We start from the raw sequence: 18444 nt of genomic DNA on the forward strand, positions 1-18444 counted from the left end.
CTGCCTTGACACACATATCTTTTCCTGGCCCACTCAGAAAGGCATGGGCTTCAAACGCTGACAAATTCGGAAGTGCACAGGCTACTTTTCACTCTTGGTGTTAAAGCACCTAGCATGGTGCTTGTGCCTTCTTTGTGACTTTTTTCCAGAGAAGGGCAATAGAAGGCTTTGGGTTAGAGACCAGTTGGAAAACAGGACAGCTAGTGCTCGACTTACGACCACGATTGGTTCCAACAGACCGTTGTAACACGATTTGGTCGTAAGTTGAGTAGGCTATATGTACAGTACTGTGAAATGATGTTATAAAAATCTTTAAGTCATATTTTATCGTAATTTTCTTTCATTGTTGTTATATATCATAATTTTCTTTGTTCATTTTATGCCATTTGTATCATCTCTACACCATTTTGTTTCTTATTTTTACATTCGTCAGGTTTAAGTAAAACACTGCATTACCAGTACAACTGGTTTAATATTTGCAAAGACAATTTCCTCTTGGTAGACATCTTGGGAGGGGTTTGATGAAAAATATCTAAGACACAAAACACAAATTGCTGTACCGAGTCTGGGATAACAGTTGAAATGGTGCACACGGAGATGGTAGTGCTGCCGGAAGCTGGTCCGCACTGTCATACGCCCAGCTGGGCAACGCTTGTGCTGCCAGACGCGGAGCAGTCGTGGCTAGCGATTATGATTGTGAAGTCGAATGGTCGTAAGTTGCATAGGTCATAAGTTGATCAATATTTGTATAAGAAAGAATCAGGAACCTCAGAGATTTGCCAAGACACCAGAGAGCTGAGAGAGGCCTATTTCACTTTCTCAGGAATATTTAAGGACATTGTCCAAATGTCTCCTCAAACTGAGTAGTGGAAGGACCATAGCAGGTGAGACTGGAGGTTCTCTGAAGGCAAACACCAAATACTGTGCTTGTACTAAGTAGGTAATCAATGAACTTGTTGAACCAATGAAGAGACGAATGACTTTAGGCCAGACACAAAGGAGAACTTGTGACTGTAAGAGCTGTGAGTCCTCAGAGAGAAAAACTGGGGTGATTTTGTGGTGTGTCCCTCTCCACTGGAAGGAGTTACAGTTGGGAACCAGAAACTGAAGTCAGAAAAACCTCAGTTCCAGACCTGGCTTTGTCATTTACTATCTGAGTGACCTTGAGCAAGTTGCTTAACCTCTCTAACCATCATCTTCCTCATTTCTAAAATGTAGATATTATCAGGTTAAACCGTATAAAATTGCCAACAGCCAGCCATTTTGATTTACAAACGTTCCATTTCCTAAATTTGAACCTACTAGTATACTAATGTAACACCCAGTGCTCCGGGCTGCTGAGGTCATGAAAGGAAAGGGTCGCGGTAGCCTGGTGCACAGAGAGCGTTCAGCACTGGGGTGGGCAGCAGAGTGCTGCGATCAGCAACCTGTCCTTGAGTCAGAAAGGGTTGTGGAAACTTGGCTCCTGCCTAGGATTCTATGATGTCTGACTTCTAGATGGTTCACAAGGAGATGTTCATTGATCCACTCACCCTGAAGTTCCGCTGGGCGGGATAGGCAGGGGCGTTGACCCATGTGACCTTTAGGGTCCACCTGGCTTTGTAGTTCCAGGTGTTTGTAAACTTTCCAATCCAAGACTCCACCTGCTGGACTAGAGCTGGTTTGTAGTCATCGTAGAGTGTCTCATACTCCTGGGAAAGGAAGGTAAACAAGGACAAGGAAGTGAGGGTCCCAGCTCAACACCCCTACCGAGGGAGCCCCACTTTCTGTATGGTGGTCCTGATCACTTTAGTCTACCCGTGTCTGACATCCTTCCCCCGCCCAGACCCCCATTTTCAGTTAGTCCTTGGACCTCAGTTCAGACTCGGTGGCAGGGAAGCCTGGGGTGTGTGGAGTGGAGAGTCAAAGCCCAGAAATCCAAGTCATCTGGGCTTGAACTCATGCATTTCTTAGCACAGCTGGCTTGGACAGCATAGCCACCTGTGCCTACTGTACCTCTTTATGTCCACCTGATGGGTCCTTGAGGACAGGTATGTGTTTCTCCATCTTTGGACCTTCTACAATGCCTGTACATGGCAGGGGCACCGTCCACACTCACCTGCAGGAGCTTTCATTACACACTCCCACTAATTAGAACTATTAACTCAATCCAGGAGCACACACAAGGGCCCTGCTTGGCTCAGGCTTATTAGGAAAGAGCCTCTAAAACCTTATTCTAAACTAAAACTCTGATTGCCAGGCCCATTCTTGTCACCTGCAGGTATTCTCATGGTTGTGTCAGGGTATTCCTGAGTTTGTGTAGTAGTCCTAATCTGCTTCCTCCCCATCCCCATATTTTTTTTTTAATATTTTATTTATTCATTTTAGAGAGGAGAGAGAGAGAGAGAGAAGGGAGGGAGGAGCAGAAAGCATCAACTCCCATATGTACCTTGACCAGGGAAGCCCGGGACTTCGAACCAGCGACCTCAGTGTTCCAGGTCGACGCTTTTACCCACAGCGCCACCGCAGGTCAGGTCCCATCCCCATATTTAAGCACCAATCCCTGCTCATACTGAGCCCAGCCTTGACAGCAATAGCACATGCACCGCCCTCCACACAGCACTTTGTCGCCCCTTGCTGGCTTCTAGGGGATCCTGGACGCCAGACTTGGAAAGACCCACCTGGTAAAATATGGTTCCCCGGCGGCTAGAGAAATCAGCATTGTCCCAGAATGGAGCCACCACGGCAGGATAGTCCCCGCCTGTGAAGCCTCCCCGTGGAGGGTTGGGGTAGGAGAAAATCTGATATTCTGACTCCGGGAAAACGATCTGACCGTTATCTGTGAACTGAGCACAAACGTTCCTCCTGTTAGCATTCAGGGGGGCGGCGGAACAACTGTGGGACAGCTCCTCAGAAACGTGACACCCAAGGGCCTTTCTGGGTAGAACTTTAGAGGTACCAACAACCTCTGGAAGGCCAAGTCACCCCCCCTCCCGCCTGCTGGGAGAGACCCTTTTACTTAATTCTCACACGGACACTGTTCACCCGCAGGACGCTCCTCTGGTCTGAATTCTTCCTAAGTTGGTAGGGCTCCTAAGTTGGTAGGGCTCGCCCTGCTTCAGCAGTAGACCAGCCTGTCCCAGAGCAGACCTCTCTGGGTATATCCACTCGGCCCCATCCTGAAGTTGGTGCCATATCTGAACGGGCTAAAAGGACTGAAACCCTTACCCTACCACTGTGTCTCACTTTCATAATGTGTCCTGACTCAGCCTCCCTCACTGAGAGCTACAGGGACCATGACTGTCATTCAGGACACGGGAGTTTCAGGAAATAATTACAGAAAATGTGAATGGCATCAAACAGTTGTTTCCCAAGTAGAGCTTCCTGTTCATAAAAGGGCCCTGTAAAAACAGTAGAGAGCTAACTGGGCCCCAGGATCTCCTTCCTGAGGTAAAAGCACGTTTATTCATGCGGGTAGGTGAACCTCGCCTAGCTCCTTGTCTTCCGGGGCTAATGCTCTGACATTAGAGATTGTGAATGCAAACTGAGAAAGGCAGGGATACAGTAGGTGCCTAACAAGTGTTGCTTTCATTCTTTCTTCCTATCAGGCTCACAATCACAGTCACAGGGCCATCTTGGAGCCCTGGAGAGGGAAGCAGGGTGGGAAACACCAGATGACACAGGTCTTGCCCTTTGGGCTACAGCCAGAAACTCACATAGAGGAAATCTCGGAGAGAAGAGCCGAAAAGGAAGCCAATCTGGGGCTTGAAGAGCGGCGAGGTGAAGTCCACACGCCTCCTGACAAACTCCCAGTCTCCAACACGTGACCCGTAGGGGAAGAGGGAAACACCTGGGCCAGAGCAGAGAAGAGTGGGAAGTCCAGGAACGCATGCCCAGGAAGTTTCCCCAGCTGCCCCTCTGTTCCCCTCACTGGGAGCCGTCAACTCCTCCTCTCTCCCCCTTTCCACCTGCATTTAACCCTTCTCCTCATTTTACCCTTTAAACTGATACTGTCGTTCTTCCCCAGTTTAGAAAATATCAGCTCCTGCTGTCAAAATACCAACAAATTATTCTGCATCTGTTATGGCACTCATAGTTCTTTTAAGGGTAAAAAGACGAAACTCCTCCAATGCAGTGAAGATGAGTAATTGAAAGACCATTTTATAGAATGAGACTTATTTCCTAAAATACTATTTCTCTAGGTAAACTTGAAGACTCCCCCTAGAATTTTTCCAGGAGCCCCTGGAGGTCTTTGGGCAGTTTGAGAAACTGTCCTAAACATTTCTCAAATGGGTCTCCTTCTTCCCATACTCACCCACAACTGATCTTGCCTGGAATCCACAGCAGTCTCTACACTGCTCTCCTGGCTTCCTGCAATTCATCCCCCACCCCAGCCACCATAGCACCATTCACAAATGCAAATCTAGCCACATCCATTCTGGTTCCCATTATCCAGAAGATTCCCTTATATCACAGCGTTTCTTTTTAACACTCCTCACCTTCCTTCCAGCAACTCCAAATGCTTTGGGGGTCTCCCCATCCTATACTGGGACTACTTATCACATTTATACCTTTAGTCCAGCTGTTCAGGCCTTCCTGCTGGCTTAGGGTGTTTCTTCTCTCCAGCTCCTATTAATTCTTTCTAAGAAGCCTCCTCCTCACTTGAGCCCACCCTCATATCCCTTCAGGGACTTTCATTGTGTGTGCCTAATACCCTGGGCTTATTTCTCTAATTGCACCTCCTCCGGCAGCAGATTGATCACAGCACCTTGATCATTTCCTTATCTCCACCTCCTACCCCAGTGCCATGTACAGAGCCAGCCTTCAGTACCCAACTCTGGTGCCATCTCATTGTCCCTTGTGAGGCCCTTCTGACATGAAAGAACAGAGGCTGTGAGCAAACAGGCTGAGAGCATTCAGTTACATCACCCTATAAAGGAGATATGGGGAGCAGCTCGACTTTCCATGGTCCAGAAAGGGCATCGAAGATATCCACAGAACTAACTACAAGGGCCCTCGTTGGTAGATCCAATCCAGCTGACACAATTACTAGCTTCACATCTAGCTCAGTCCTCTTCATTCAAGGGTGGAAAGGTCCCAGCTTGATGGCATCACTTACCTGTCATGGGCTTGGTAGGGACTAGGGTAGCCGTTGAGCGTGTGCCTGTGGACGTACTGGCAGTTGAGGTTGTAAGGGTCTGGGAAGTTGTTGAGGGTAGTGATGTTGCTATGCTTCTCTTGCTATCTGTCCTCAGTGGGGTTGTAATTGCTCCTGGATGAGGGGAGAAAAGACTGGAGTGGGTCTTACAGTCAGAAAATAGCAGAGTCAAAACCAGCCACAGACTTTAGGAGTTGGAAGAGATGACTAGAAACCCTCTTGTCTGTCTTCTGGTCATTCCCAAACCATTCTCTGCAGGTAAGCAATTGTCTGCTGGGGCAGAGAGGATGGTAACCCTGTCACCCACCACACCTCCATTCACTTCATCCGTTTGTGGACCTGACCTAAATCCTAGCCTGGTAATGTTTACTGACCATCAACTCTCAAGCACTAGGCCAAATTGAGCAATGGGCCACTGTAAGAGACCGAGACACCGGAGTTCCCGCCTACCTGAGGTCTGAGTCTTCACAGTGGAGCTTAAGGATGCTGTGGATGGTGGGAAAGTGCTGGCTCCAGACAGAAGTGTGGGATGGCCTGTGACTGTGGTGGTGGAGCTCCAGGTGACTGCAGGGCCAGGGGCTGATTGAGAGAATGAAGAATTACAGGTTGAAGTATAGAAACTCGGTATGATCTGAGGTTGGTTAACATTACCAGGGGAAGTAGAGTCAGAGAAGCAGAGTCCTAGTCCATCAATGGCTGTAGTACACTGTAAACAATGTACCCTTAGAATACTCAGATGCTGAAGTATCAGGAGTGGTCTTGATCAAAGGGTAGGTTGTAGACGGAAATGACAGAGTCAGTGTGGACCCAGCTATGCTGTTAGGATTATCTGTCGAACTCGTATGTGTTGGTCTTGTAGTAGGGTTGGTAGTGGAGGCTGCCAGGTGAACAGTTGCAGGATGCTCAGTGGTGGGTGTGCTTGGCTTGCTCACCGAGGAACTTGGGACTTGCGTGGTATTCATCAAGGAGTTACCGCCATAACCCACAGTGGGAATGGCCACTGCAGTCATGTTTTTATGGATGACTGGGCTTGAGGTCATTGTCAGAACTTCCCCACTTGTGACAAAGTAGTGAAATAAGAGGCTGCATCACTCAGGGTGGTAGAACCAACTGTAGTTGGCCCTTCAGTTGGCCCTGATGACAAGGTTGGCATTGCCGTTTGGGTCCTGTGGCTGTCTCTGACTGGGCTTGAGATTAATGCTATGCTGGTGCCTGAAGGTGACAGAGCGTGGGCAACAGTGTGTGGAGATGTGTACACACTTGGTGTGAATGAAGATGTGACTGTTGAGAAGCTGTTAGTCACCTGGGAGACTGCGCTGACAGCTTCAGACCCTCGGGTGGTTCCTGTACTTTGAGTCTGAGCTACCTGGGAAATAGCTGGTGTTTCCTCAGAAGAGGTGCTGGCAGAAGTTAAGGATGGCTGCTGCCTTGTCAGTCTCCCTGCTGCTGAGACCTCAGAGGGGATGGTTGGAATGGTGCTGGGGACAATAACGGACATGATTCCCATAGTTCCTGAAGTGTGACTGGTTGCAGTGGACAATTCAGTTGTGGACTGAGTTGTGTGGTTTTCCCTGGAGAGAGTTGGTGCGAAACTCTTAATCTTGTCTGAGGTGGATATTTCCGGGACAGCACTTCCTGCGGTTGTTTGGGTGCTTGCTGTGGATGAAGAGGCTGCAGCTGTGCTCACTGAGGTGGTGCCTCCCCCAAGGTGGTTTCCATCACCAAACAAGCCAGTGTGCTGGTGTGTGGCTCTTCAGTTGTCACTGTGCCTTGAGCCTGATGGGTTTGGAAAATGGCTGATGTTGTATCAGGCAAGGTAACAGGAGATGTTGACTGTCCCCCTAGACTTATAGAGGTGGCCAGAGGAATGGTGCTTTTCATGAAAAATGATGTGCCTCCTGAGGTTCCCAGGGTGGTGGCAGGGCTGGTTGGTTCTGTCCACTGTTCTGTGACAGTAGCAGTGACTTGAGTTATGTGGCTGTCCCCGGATGGTGCTGACGTGAGTGTTGTCACTTCACCTGTGGACCTGAGGAACACGTTCTGAGACTGTGTATCCAATTGGTTTGAATGAAGAAATTGCAGATGTGATTGTCTTGAATGTGTTTGTCATGGGGGAGACTAAACTCATGGTGTGTGATTCTTGTGTGGTCTGTGTGCTTTCAGTGGGATCTATCTGGGTAATAACTGATGATTCTTGAGGGGAGACGGTGGTAGACAGTGGTGTTAGCTGCCTTGGGCTTACTGTTACAGTTTGTGGAGAGGTATATTCACTTAGTATGGATGAAGGAGATTCAGATGTGCCTGTTTTGATAGTTTCAGTCACACTGGAGCTAGTGCTGCTGACATGAGTATCTCCAGTGGTCCTTGAGACTTGTGACCAATGAGTCTGGGGAAGTGCCAGTGTTGTCTCCTGAGGAGATGTGCTCATGTATGTGATTGGCTCTCCCTGTTCACCTACAGTTAAGAGTTTAGAGGTAACCCAAATAATGGTTCTAGCTGTGTGAATAGATGTGTTTTCAGGGGCCAGAATAGTGGCAGTTATTGGTGTTAAAAACTGTTCTTTTTGTGACTGAGTTCTGTGGCTATCACTAAAGGAAGAAGAAGTGAATGTTGTTTCACCTGGAGTGAACGTTTCATGAGAAATACCTGCAGATATTTAGCTGATGGCATAAGGCCATCCTGTGGTCTCTGTGCCTTTGCTCTGGTGGCTGTGAAAAACTATAGATAAATGCAGAGCTGAAGAACTGATAGGGAGTGATGTTGCTGGTACCCCAGACTCCCAGGTTGTAGAAACCTTAGATGTAAACGGGGAAAAACTTCTAAAGGCAGACAGTGATGTCTTCCAGGTGTTATCCACAGAAGTATGTTCTAAGGCTGGCTGTGTCAATATTTCTGATGTTGACAAAGGTGTGTTGCTGACAGTGAAAGAAGATGAAGTGGTTGTTTCACCTAAAAAAAAATGTTGCCAGCGAAATGCTCCCATACACAGAACTTTCACTTGGTGACAGGGAAAGAGTTGAAGTGCTCACTGCTATAATGATGATAGTCTCTGGGTCCTTGGTGGCTTCTGGGCGTTCGGTGTGGCAGATCTCAGAAGATGCTGAAGTTTCCTGAGGAGAGGTGCTGAAAAAGGGTACTGGGTTTTCTTTTTGCCCATTTATTTGAGTTGTCACCATAGCTGCTGAGGTGAGTGGAGTTGACGTTGTCATTACAGAGGGCGACTTTTCTTCTCTTATTCTTAAAGTGGTGTCTGTTGAGGTTAGTATTGTCATCATTTCTGATGTGGTGAAAGGTGTGTGGCCAACAGCAGAATATGATGAAACGGTAGTTTCACCTGAAATGAAAATCTCCTGAGAGTCACACGAAGTAAAAATGCTTCCAATGTGTAAAGATGAAGGAGTTGATATGCTCACCGGTGTGACGATACTAATTTGTGGTTCTTTGGTGTTTTCAGGGTTCTCTGCTGGTGCTTCTGAGAAGATACTGACTTCCTGAGGAGAGGTGTTGAAATAGAGTTCTGTTTTTTATCCATTCACTTGAGTTGTCACTACAGCTCCCGAAGTAAGTGGAGCAGAGGTTGTCATTACAGAGGATGGCTTATCCTCTCTTACAGTGGTTTCTGTTGAGGTTAGGACTGTCATCATTTCTGATGTGTGCAGAGGTGTGTGGCCAGTAGGAGAATGGGATGAAGTGGTAGTCTTACCTGAAGAGGATGTCTCCTGAGGGACACCCAAAGTAGAAATGCTTCCAATGGGTGAAGATGCAAGAGTTGATGTGCTCACTGGTGTGTTGATGCTAGTTTGTGGTTCTGTGGTTGTCTCAGTGTTCACTGTGTGCTGGTTCTGAGAAGGTGCTGATGTTTTCTGAGGAGAGGTGCTGAAAGAGGGTTCTGTTGTTTGTCCATTTACTTGAGTTGTCACTGAAGTGACAGCTGCTGAAATAAGTGGAGAAGAGGTTGTAGTTACGAAGGATGACTTGCCCTCTCTTATTCTTTCTTTCTTTATTTTTTTAGAGACAGAAAAAGTCAGGGAGAGGAACAGACACGGACAGACAGACAGGAAGGGAGAGAGATGAGAAACATCTGCATTGTGGCATCTTAGTTGTTCATCTACTGCTTTCTCACATGTGCTTTGATTGGGAGGCTACAGCAAAGTGAGTTACCCTTGCTCAAACCAGTGACCTTGGGCTCAGGCCAGTGATCTTGGGCTTCAAACTAGCGAATTTTGGGATCAACCCAGTGACCATGGGGTCATGCCTATGATCCCACACTCAAGCCAGTGACCCCGCACTCACGCTGGATGAGTGCATGCTCAAGCTGGTGACCTCAGGGTTTTGAACCTGGGTCCTAGGCATCTCAATCTTACGCTCTATCCACTGCACCACCTGGTCAGACTGTCCTCTCTTATTCATTTAAAATTTTTTTTTATTTTATGAAGTGAGAAACAGAGAGGCAGAGAGACAGACTCCTGCATGCACCAGACCGAGATCCACCCAGCAAACCCACTAAGGGGTGATGTTCTGCCCATCAGAGCCATTGCTCTGTTGCAAGAAAAGCCATTCTCATGTCTGAGGCAGAGGCCATGGAGCCATCCTCAGCACCCAGGGACAACTTTTCTCCAGTGGAGCCCTGGTGACAAGTGGGGAATAAAGAGATAGAGAAAAAAGAAAGGGAAGGAAGGAGAAGCAGATGGGTGCTTTTCCTGTGTGCCTGGAAGAGGAATCAAACCCAGAAATTCCACATTCCAGCCGAGCTTTACCACTGAGTCAACAAGCCAGGACCTGTCTTCTCTTATTCCTAATGTGGTGTCTGTTGAGGTTAGTACTGTTATAATTTCTGATGTTGGGGAAAGTGTTTGGTAGACAGTAGAATAGGATAAAGTAGTTGTCTCACCTGAAGTGGATGTCTCCAGAGGAACATTCGAAGTAGGAATGCTTGCAAAGGGTGAAGTTAAAAGAGTTGATGTGCTCACTGGTGCGTTTATACTGGTTTGTGGTTCTGTGGCTGTCAAAGAGTTCTCTGTGTGCTGGTTCTGAGAAGATGCTGATGTTTCCTGATGAGAGGTGCTGAAAGAGGGTTCAGTTGTTTGTCCATTTACTTGAGTTGTCACTGGACTTTCTGAGGTGACTGAAGAAGAAGTTGTCATTACAGGGTGTGAATTGTCTTCTCTTACAGTGGTGTCTGTTGAGGTTAGGACTGTCATCATTTCTGATGTTTGCAGAGGAGTGTGGCCAGCAGTAGAACGGGATAAAGTTGTAGCCTTACCTGAAGTAGATGTCTCCTGAGGGACACCTGAAGTAGAAATGCTTCCTATGGGTAAAGATGCAGGAGTCGGTGTGCTCACCGGTGCGCTGATACTGCTTTGTGGTTCTGTGGTTGTCTGAGAGTTCTCTGTGTGCTGGTTCTGAGAAGATGCTGATGTTTCTTGAGGAGAGGTTCGGGATGTGGGTTGTGATGTTTGTCCATTTACTTGAGTTGTCACTGTAGCTGCTGAAATAAGTAAAGAAGACATTGTAGTTACAAAGAGTGACTTGTCCTCTCTCAACCTTAATGTGGTGTCTATGGGGTTATTCCTGTCATCATTTCTGATGTTTTCAGAGGTGTGCGGCTATTAGTAGAATAGAATCAAGAGGTAGTCTTACCTGAAGTAGATGTCTCCTCAGAGACACCCGAAGTAGGAATGCTTCCAAAGGGTGAGGATAAAAGAGTTGATGTGCTCACTGGTGCGTTTATACTAGTTTGAGGTTCTGTGGTTGTCTGAGAGTTCTCTGTGTGCTGCTTCTGAGAAGATGCTAATGTTTCCTGAGGAGAGGAGCTGAGAGAGGGTTCAGTTGTTTGTCCACTTATTTGAGTTGTCACTGGACCTTCTGAGGCGACTAAAGTAGAAGTTGTCATTACAGGGTGTGACTGGACCTCTCTTAGAGTGGTGTCTGTTGAGGTTAGGACTGTCATCATTTCTGATGTTTGCAGAGGAGTGTGGCCAGCAGTAGAATGGGATAAAGTCATACCCTTACCTGAAGTAGATGTCATCTGAGGGAGATCCGTAGTAAAAATGCTTCCTGTGAGTAAAGATGTAAGAGTTGGTGTGCTCACTGGTGCACTGATGCTGGTTTGTGGTTCTGTGGTTGTCTGAGAGTTCTCTGTGTGCTGGTTCTGAGAAGATGCTGATGTTTCCTGAGGAGAGGTGCTGAAAGAGGGTTTAGTTGTTTGTCCATTTACTTGAGTTGTCACTGTACCTTCTGAGGTGACTGAAGTAGAGGTTGTCATTGTAGAGGGTGAATTGTCCTCTCTTACAGTGGTGTCTGTTGAGGTTAGGACTGTCATCATTTCTGATGTTTGCAGAGGTGTTGGGCCAAGAGTAGAATGGAATGAAGTGGTAGTCTTACCTGAAATGGATGTCTCCTTAGAAACAGCCAAAGTAGAAATGCTTGCAATGGGTAAGGATACAGGAGTTGATGTGCTCACTGGTGCCTTTATGCTAGTTTTTGGTTCTGTGGTTGTCTGAGAGTTCGCTGTGTGCTGGTTCTGAGAAGATGCTGATGTTTCCTGAGGAGAGGTGCTGAAAGAGGGTTTAGTTGTTTGTCCATTTACTTGAGTTGTCACTGTACCTTTTGAAGTGACTGAAGTAGAGATTGTCATTGTAGAGGGTGAATTGTCCTCTGTGACAGTTGTGTCTGTTGATGTTAGGACTGTCATCATTTCTGATGTGTGCAGAGGTGTGTGGCCAGTAGTAGAATGGGCTGCAGTGGTAGTCTTACCTGAAATGGATGTCTCCTTAGGAACAACCAAAGTAGGAATGCTTGAAACGGGTAAAGATGCAGGAGTTGATGTGCTCACTGGTGTGTTTATAGTAGTTTGTGGTTCTGTGGTTGTCTGAGAGTTCTCTATGTGCTGGTTCTGAGAAGATGCTGATGTTTCCTGAGGAGAGGTGCTGAAAGAGGGTTTAGTTGTTTGTCCATTTACTTGAGTTGTCACTGGACCTCCTGAGGTGAGGGCAGTATAAGATGTCACAGAGTTTGACTGGTCCTCTCTTACAGTGGTGCCTGTTGAGGTTAGGACTGTCATCATTTCTGATGTGTGCAGAGGTGTGTGGCTATTAGTAGAATGGGATAAAGTCATAGCCTTACCTGAAGTAGATGTCTCCTGAGGGAGATCCGTAGTAGAAATGCTTCCTATGGGAAAAGATGTAAGAGGTGGTTTGCTCACTGGTGCACTGATGCTGGTTTGTGGTTCTGTGGTTGTCTGAGAGTTCTCTGAGTGCTGGTTTTGAGAAGATGCTGATGTTTCCTGAGGAGAGGTGCTGAAAGAGGGTTCAGTTGTTTGTCCACTTATTTGAGTTGTCACTGGACCTTCTGAGGTGACTAAAGTAGAGGTTGTTGTTCCAGGGTGTGACTGGACCTCTCTTAGAGTGGTGTCTGTTGAGGTTAGGACTGTCATCATTTCTGATGTTTGCAGAGGAGTGTGGCCAGCAGTAGAATGGGATAAAGTTGTAGCCTTACCTGAAGTTGATGTCTCCTGAGGGACACCTGAAGTAGAAATGCCTCCTATGTGTAAAGATGTAAGAGTTGATGTGCTCACTGGTGCACTGATGCTGGTTTGTTGGTTTGTGGTTGTCTGAGCGTTCTCTGTCTGCTGGTTCTGAGAAGATGCTGCTGTTTCTTGAGTAGAAGTGCTGAAAGAGGATGTTCTTGTTTCTCTATTTACTTGAGTTGTCACTGTACCTTTTGAAGTGACTGAAGTAGAGGTTGTCATTGCAGTGGGTGAATTGTCTTCTGTTACAGTGGTGTCTGTTGAGGTTAGGACTGTCATCATTTCTGATGTGTGCAGAGGTGTTGGGCCAATAGTAGAATGGAATGAAGTGGTAGTCTTGCCCGAAGAGGATGTCTCCTGAAGGACACCGGAAGTAGGAATGCTTCCAAAGGGTGAAGTTAAAAGAGTTGTGCTCACTGGTGTGTTGGTGCTGGTTTGTGGTTCTGTGGTTTTCTGAGAGTTCTCTGTGTTTTGAGAAGATGCTGATGTTTCCTGAGGAGAAGTGCTGAAATAGGGTTTTGTTGTTTCTCTATTTACTTGAGTTGTCACTGTACCTTTTGAAGTGACTGAAGTAGAGATAGTCATTGTAGAGGGTGAATTGTCCTCTGTGACAGTGGTGTCTGTTGATGTTAGGACTGTCATCATTTCTGATGTGTGCAGAGGTGTGTGGCCAGTAGTAGAATGGGCTGCAGTGGTAGTCTTACCTGAAATGGATGTCTCCTTAGGAACAACCAAAGTAGGAATGCTTGAAGCGGGTAAAGAAGCAGGAGTTGATGTGCTCACTGGTGTGTTGGTGCTGGTTTGTGGTTCTGTGGTTGTCTGAGAGTTCTCTGTGTGCTGGTTCTGAGAAGATGCTGATGTTTCCTGAGGAGAGGTGCTGAAAGAGGGTTTAGTTGTTTGTCCATTTACGTGAGTTGTCACTGGACCTTTTGAAGTGACTGAAGTAGAGATTGTCATTGTAGAGGGTGAATTGTCCTCTGTGACAGTGGTGTCTGTTGATGTTAGGACTGTCATCATTTCTGATGTGTGCAGAGGTGTGTGGCCAGTAGTAGAATGGGCTGCAGTGGTAGTCTTACCTGAAATGGATGTCTCCTTAGGAACAACCAAAGTAGGAATGCTTGAAACGGGTAAAGATGCAGGAGTTGATGTGCTCACTGGTGTGTTTATAGTAGTTTGTGGTTCTGTGGTTGTCTGAGAGTTCTCTGTGTGCTGGTTCTGAGAAGATGCTGATGTTTCCTGAGGAGAGGTGCTGAAAGAGGGTTTAGTTGTTTGTCCATTTAATTGAGTTGTCACTGGACCTTCTGAGGTGAGGGCAGTATAAGATGTCACAGAGGTTGACTGGTCCTCTCTTACAGTGGTGCCTGTTGAGGTTAGGACTGTCATCATTTCTGATGTTTGCAGAGGTGTGTGGCTAATAGTAGAATAGGATAAAGTCATAGCCTTACCTGAAGTAGATGTCTCCTGAGGGACACCCGTAGTAAAAATGCTTCCTATGGGTAAAGATGCCATAGTTTGTGTGCTCACTGGTGCACTGATGCTGGTTTGTTGGTTTGTGGTTGTCTGAGCGTTCTCTGTCTGCTGGTTCTGAGAAGATGCTGCTGTTTCTTGAGTAGAAGTGCTGAAAGAGGATGTTCTTGTTTCTCTATTTACTTGAGTTGTCACTGTACCTTTTGAAGTGACTGAAGTAGAGGTTGTCATTGCAGTGGGTGAATTGTCTTCTGTTACAGTGGTGTCTGTTGAGGTTAGGACTGTCATCATTTCTGATGTGTGCAGAGGTGTTGGGCCAATAGTAGAATGGAATGAAGTGGTAGTCTTGCCCGAAGAGGATGTCTCCTGAAGGACACCCGAAGTAGGAATGCTTCCAAAGGGTGAAGTTAAAAGAGTTGTGCTCACTGGTGTGTTGGTGCTGGTTTGTGGTTCTGTGGTTTTCTGAGAGTTCTCTGTGTTTTGAGAAGATGCTGATGTTTCCTGAGGAGAAGTGCTGAAATAGGGTTTTGTTGTTTCTTTATTTACTTGAGTTGTCACTGTACCTTTTGAAGTGACTGAAGTAGAGATAGTCATTGTAGAGGGTGAATTGTCCTCTGTGACAGTGGTGTCTGTTGATGTTAGTACTGTCATAATTTCTGATGTGTGCAGAGGTGTGTGGCCAGCAGTAGAATGGGCTGCAGCGGTAGTCTTGCCTGAAGTGGATGTCCCCTGGGGGACACCCAAAGTAGGAATGCTTCCAAAGGGTGAAGGTAAAAGAGCTGTTGTGCTCACTGGTGCGTTGGTGCTGATTTGTGGTTCTGTGGTTTTCTGAGAGTTCTCTGTGTGCTGGTTTTGAGAAGATGATGATGTTTCCTGAGGAGAAGTGCTGAAAGAGGGTTTAGTTGTTTCTCTATTTACTTGAGTTGTCACTGTACCTTTTGAAGTGACTGAAGTAGAGGTTGCCATTATAGAGGGTGAATTGTCCTCTGTTGCAGTGGTGTCTGTTGAGATAAGGACTGTCATCATTTCTGATGTGTGCAGAGGTGTGTGGCCAGCAGTAGAATGGGCTGCAGTGGTAGTCTTACCTGAAATGGATGTCTCCTTAGGAACAACCAAAGTAGGAATGCTTGAAATGGGTAAAGATGCAGGAGTTGATGTGCTCACTGGTGTGTTGGTGCTGGTTTGTGGTTCTGTGGTTTTCTGAGAGTTCTCTGTGTTTTGAGAAGATGCTGATGTTTCCTGAGGAGAAGTGCTGAAATAGGGTTTTGTTGTTTCTCTATTTACTTGAGTTGTCACTGTACCTTTTGAAGTGACTGAAGTAGAGATTGTCATTGTAGAGGGTGAATTGTCCTCTGTGACAGTGGTGTCTGTTGATGTTAGGACTGTCATCATTTCTGATGTGTGCAGAGGTGTGTGGCCAGTAGTAGAATGGGCTGCAGTGGTAGTCTTACCTGAAATGGATGTCTCCTTAGGAACAACCAAAGTAGGAATGCTTGAAACGGGTAAAGATGCAGGAGTTGATGTGCTCACTGGTGTGTTTATAGTAGTTTGTGGTTCTGTGGTTGTCTGAGAGTTCTCTATGTGCTGGTTCTGAGAAGATGCTGATGTTTCCTGAGGAGAGGTGCTGAAAGAGGGTTTAGTTGTTTGTCCATTTACTTGAGTTGTCACTGGACCTCCTGAGGTGAGGGCAGTATAAGATGTCACAGAGTTTGACTGGTCCTCTCTTACAGTGGTGCCTGTTGAGGTTAGGACTGTCATCATTTCTGATGTGTGCAGAGGTGTGTGGCTATTAGTAGAATGGGATAAAGTCATAGCCTTACCTGAAGTAGATGTCTCCTGAGGGAGATCCGTAGTAGAAATGCTTCCTATGGGAAAAGATGTAAGAGGTGGTTTGCTCACTGGTGCACTGATGCTGGTTTGTGGTTCTGTGGTTGTCTGAGAGTTCTCTGAGTGCTGGTTTTGAGAAGATGCTGATGTTTCCTGAGGAGAGGTGCTGAAAGAGGGTTCAGTTGTTTGTCCACTTATTTGAGTTGTCACTGGACCTTCTGAAGTGACTGAAGTAGAGGTTGTCATTGCAGTGGGTGAATTGTCTTCTGTTACAGTGGTGTCTGTTGAGGTTAGGACTGTCATCATTTCTGATGTGTGCAGAGGTGTTGGGCCAATAGTAGAATGGAATGAAGTGGTAGTCTTGCCCGAAGAGGATGTCTCCTGAAGGACACCCGAAGTAGGAATGCTTCCAAAGGGTGAAGTTAAAAGAGTTGTGCTCACTGGTGTGTTGGTGCTGGTTTGTGGTTCTGTGGTTTTCTGAGAGTTCTCTGTGTTTTGAGAAAATGCTGATGTTTCCTGAGGAGAAGTGCTGAAAGAGGGTTTAGTTGTTTCTCTATTTACTTGAGTTGTCACTGTACCTTTTGAAGTGACTGAAGTAGAGATAGTCATTGTAGAGGGTGAATTGTCCTCTGTGACAGTGGTGTCTGTTGATGTTAGGACTGTCATCATTTCTGATGTGTGCAGAGGTGTGTGGCCAGTAGTAGAATGGGCTGCAGTGGTAGTCTTACCTGAAATGGATGTCTCCTTAGGAACAACCAAAGTAGGAATGCTTGAAACGGGTAAAGATGCAGGAGTTGATGTGCTCACTGGTGTGTTTATAGTAGTTTGTGGTTCTGTGGTTGTCTGAGAGTTCTCTGTGTGCTGGTTCTGAGAAGATGCTGATGTTTCCTGAGGAGAGGTGCTGAAAGAGGGTTTAGTTGTTTGTCCATTTAATTGAGTTGTCACTGGACCTTCTGAGGTGAGGGCAGTATAAGATGTCACAGAGGTTGACTGGTCCTCTCTTACAGTGGTGCCCGTTGAGGTTAGGACTGTCATCATTTCTGATGTTTGCAGAGGTGTGTGGCTAATAGTAGAATAGGATAAAGTCATAGCCTTACCTGAAGTAGATGTCTCCTGAGGGACACCCGTAGTAAAAATGCTTCCTATGGGTAAAGATGCCATAGTTTGTGTGCTCACTGGTGCACTGATGCTGGTTTGTTGGTTTGTGGTTGTCTGAGCGTTCTCTGTCTGCTGGTTCTGAGAAGATGCTGCTGTTTCTTGAGTAGAAGTGCTGAAAGAGGATGTTCTTGTTTCTCTATTTACTTGAGTTGTCACTGTACCTTTTGAAGTGACTGAAGTAGAGGTTGTCATTGCAGTGGGTGAATTGTCTTCTGTTACAGTGGTGTCTGTTGAGGTTAGGACTGTCATCATTTCTGATGTGTGCAGAGGTGTTGGGCCAATAGTAGAATGGAATGAAGTGGTAGTCTTGCCCGAAGAGGATGTCTCCTGAAGGACACCCGAAGTAGGAATGCTTCCAAAGGGTGAAGTTAAAAGAGTTGTGCTCACTGGTGTGTTGGTGCTGGTTTGTGGTTCTGTGGTTTTCTGAGAGTTCTCTGTGTTTTGAGAAGATGCTGATGTTTCCTGAGGAGAAGTGCTGAAATAGGGTTTTGTTGTTTCTCTATTTACTTGAGTTGTCACTGTACCTTTTGAAGTGACTGAAGTAGAGATAGTCATTGTAGAGGGTGAATTGTCCTCTGTGACAGTGGTGTCTGTTGATGTTAGGACTGTCATCATTTCTGATGTGTGCAGAGGTGTGTGGCCAGTAGTAGAATGGGCTGCAGTGGTAGTCTTACCTGAAATGGATGTCTCCTTAGGAACAACCAAAGTAGGAATGCTTGAAACGGGTAAAGATGCAGGAGTTGATGTGCTCACTGGTGTGTTGGTGCTGGTTTGTGGTTCTGTGGTTGTCTGAGAGTTCTCTGTGTGCTGGTTCTGAGAAGATGCTGATGTTTCCTGAGGAGAGGTGCTGAAAGAGGGTTTAGTTGTTTGTCCATTTACTTGAGTTGTCACTGGACCTTCTGAGGTGAGGGCAGTATAAGATGTCACAGAGGTTGACTGGTCCTCTCTTACAGTGGTGCCTGTTGAGGTTAGGACAGTCGTCATTTCGAATGTTGTGAAAGGTGTGTGGAAGACAGTGGAATAGGATGAAGTAGTTGTTTCACTTGAAGTGGATTTCTCCTGAGGGAGATCAGCAGTTGGGAAGCTTCCAATTGGTGAAGATGAAATTGTAGATGTACTCACTGGTGCGTTGATGGTGGTTTGTGGTTCTTTGGTTGTCTGATTGTTTTCTGTGTGGTGGTTCTGCGAAGATGCTACTGTTTGCTGAGGAGAGGTGTTGGTAGAGGTTTCTGTAGCTTGTCTATTTACTTTTGTTGTCATTATAGTTCCTGAGGTGAAAGGAGTAGAAAATATCATTATAGAGGGTGACGCTTATTGCTCTCATTCT

At 46.4% G+C, this 18444-nt stretch overlaps 1 protein-coding gene across 13 annotated transcripts in view; it reads right to left on the minus strand.

Annotated features, from left to right (window-relative positions):
* The window catches only part of MUC4 (mucin 4, cell surface associated), a 39907-nt gene extending 23455 nt beyond the window's left edge, over nucleotides 1–16452 (minus strand). Inside the window, exons 1-9 of one of the 13 annotated variants that reach the window (XM_066240889.1) lie at nucleotides 15953–16452; nucleotides 10778–14026; nucleotides 10029–10625; nucleotides 8841–9071; nucleotides 5588–5716; nucleotides 5099–5251; nucleotides 3696–3829; nucleotides 2661–2825; nucleotides 1533–1691 (exon numbers count right to left, since the gene is read on the minus strand). In XM_066240889.1, the coding sequence (XP_066096986.1) occupies nucleotides 1533–1691; nucleotides 2661–2825; nucleotides 3696–3829; nucleotides 5099–5251; nucleotides 5588–5716; nucleotides 8841–9071; nucleotides 10029–10625; nucleotides 10778–14026; nucleotides 15953–16265 (5130 nt within the window). In that variant the 5' untranslated portion in view covers nucleotides 16266–16452. Of the gene's footprint in view, nucleotides 1–1532; nucleotides 1692–2660; nucleotides 2826–3695; nucleotides 3830–5098; nucleotides 5252–5587; nucleotides 5717–8840; nucleotides 9072–10028; nucleotides 10626–10777 lie in introns of all 13 variants that reach the window. The other 12 variants (XM_066240885.1, XM_066240881.1, XM_066240882.1 and 9 more) reach the window with 12 other exon arrangements.
* Nucleotides 16453–18444: the final 1992 nt, after the last annotated feature.

The sequence above is a fragment of the Saccopteryx bilineata genome, chromosome 8 (genome assembly GCF_036850765.1).
Source record: "Saccopteryx bilineata isolate mSacBil1 chromosome 8, mSacBil1_pri_phased_curated, whole genome shotgun sequence".
In the NCBI taxonomy this organism is placed as follows: Eukaryota; Metazoa; Chordata; class Mammalia; order Chiroptera; family Emballonuridae; genus Saccopteryx; species Saccopteryx bilineata.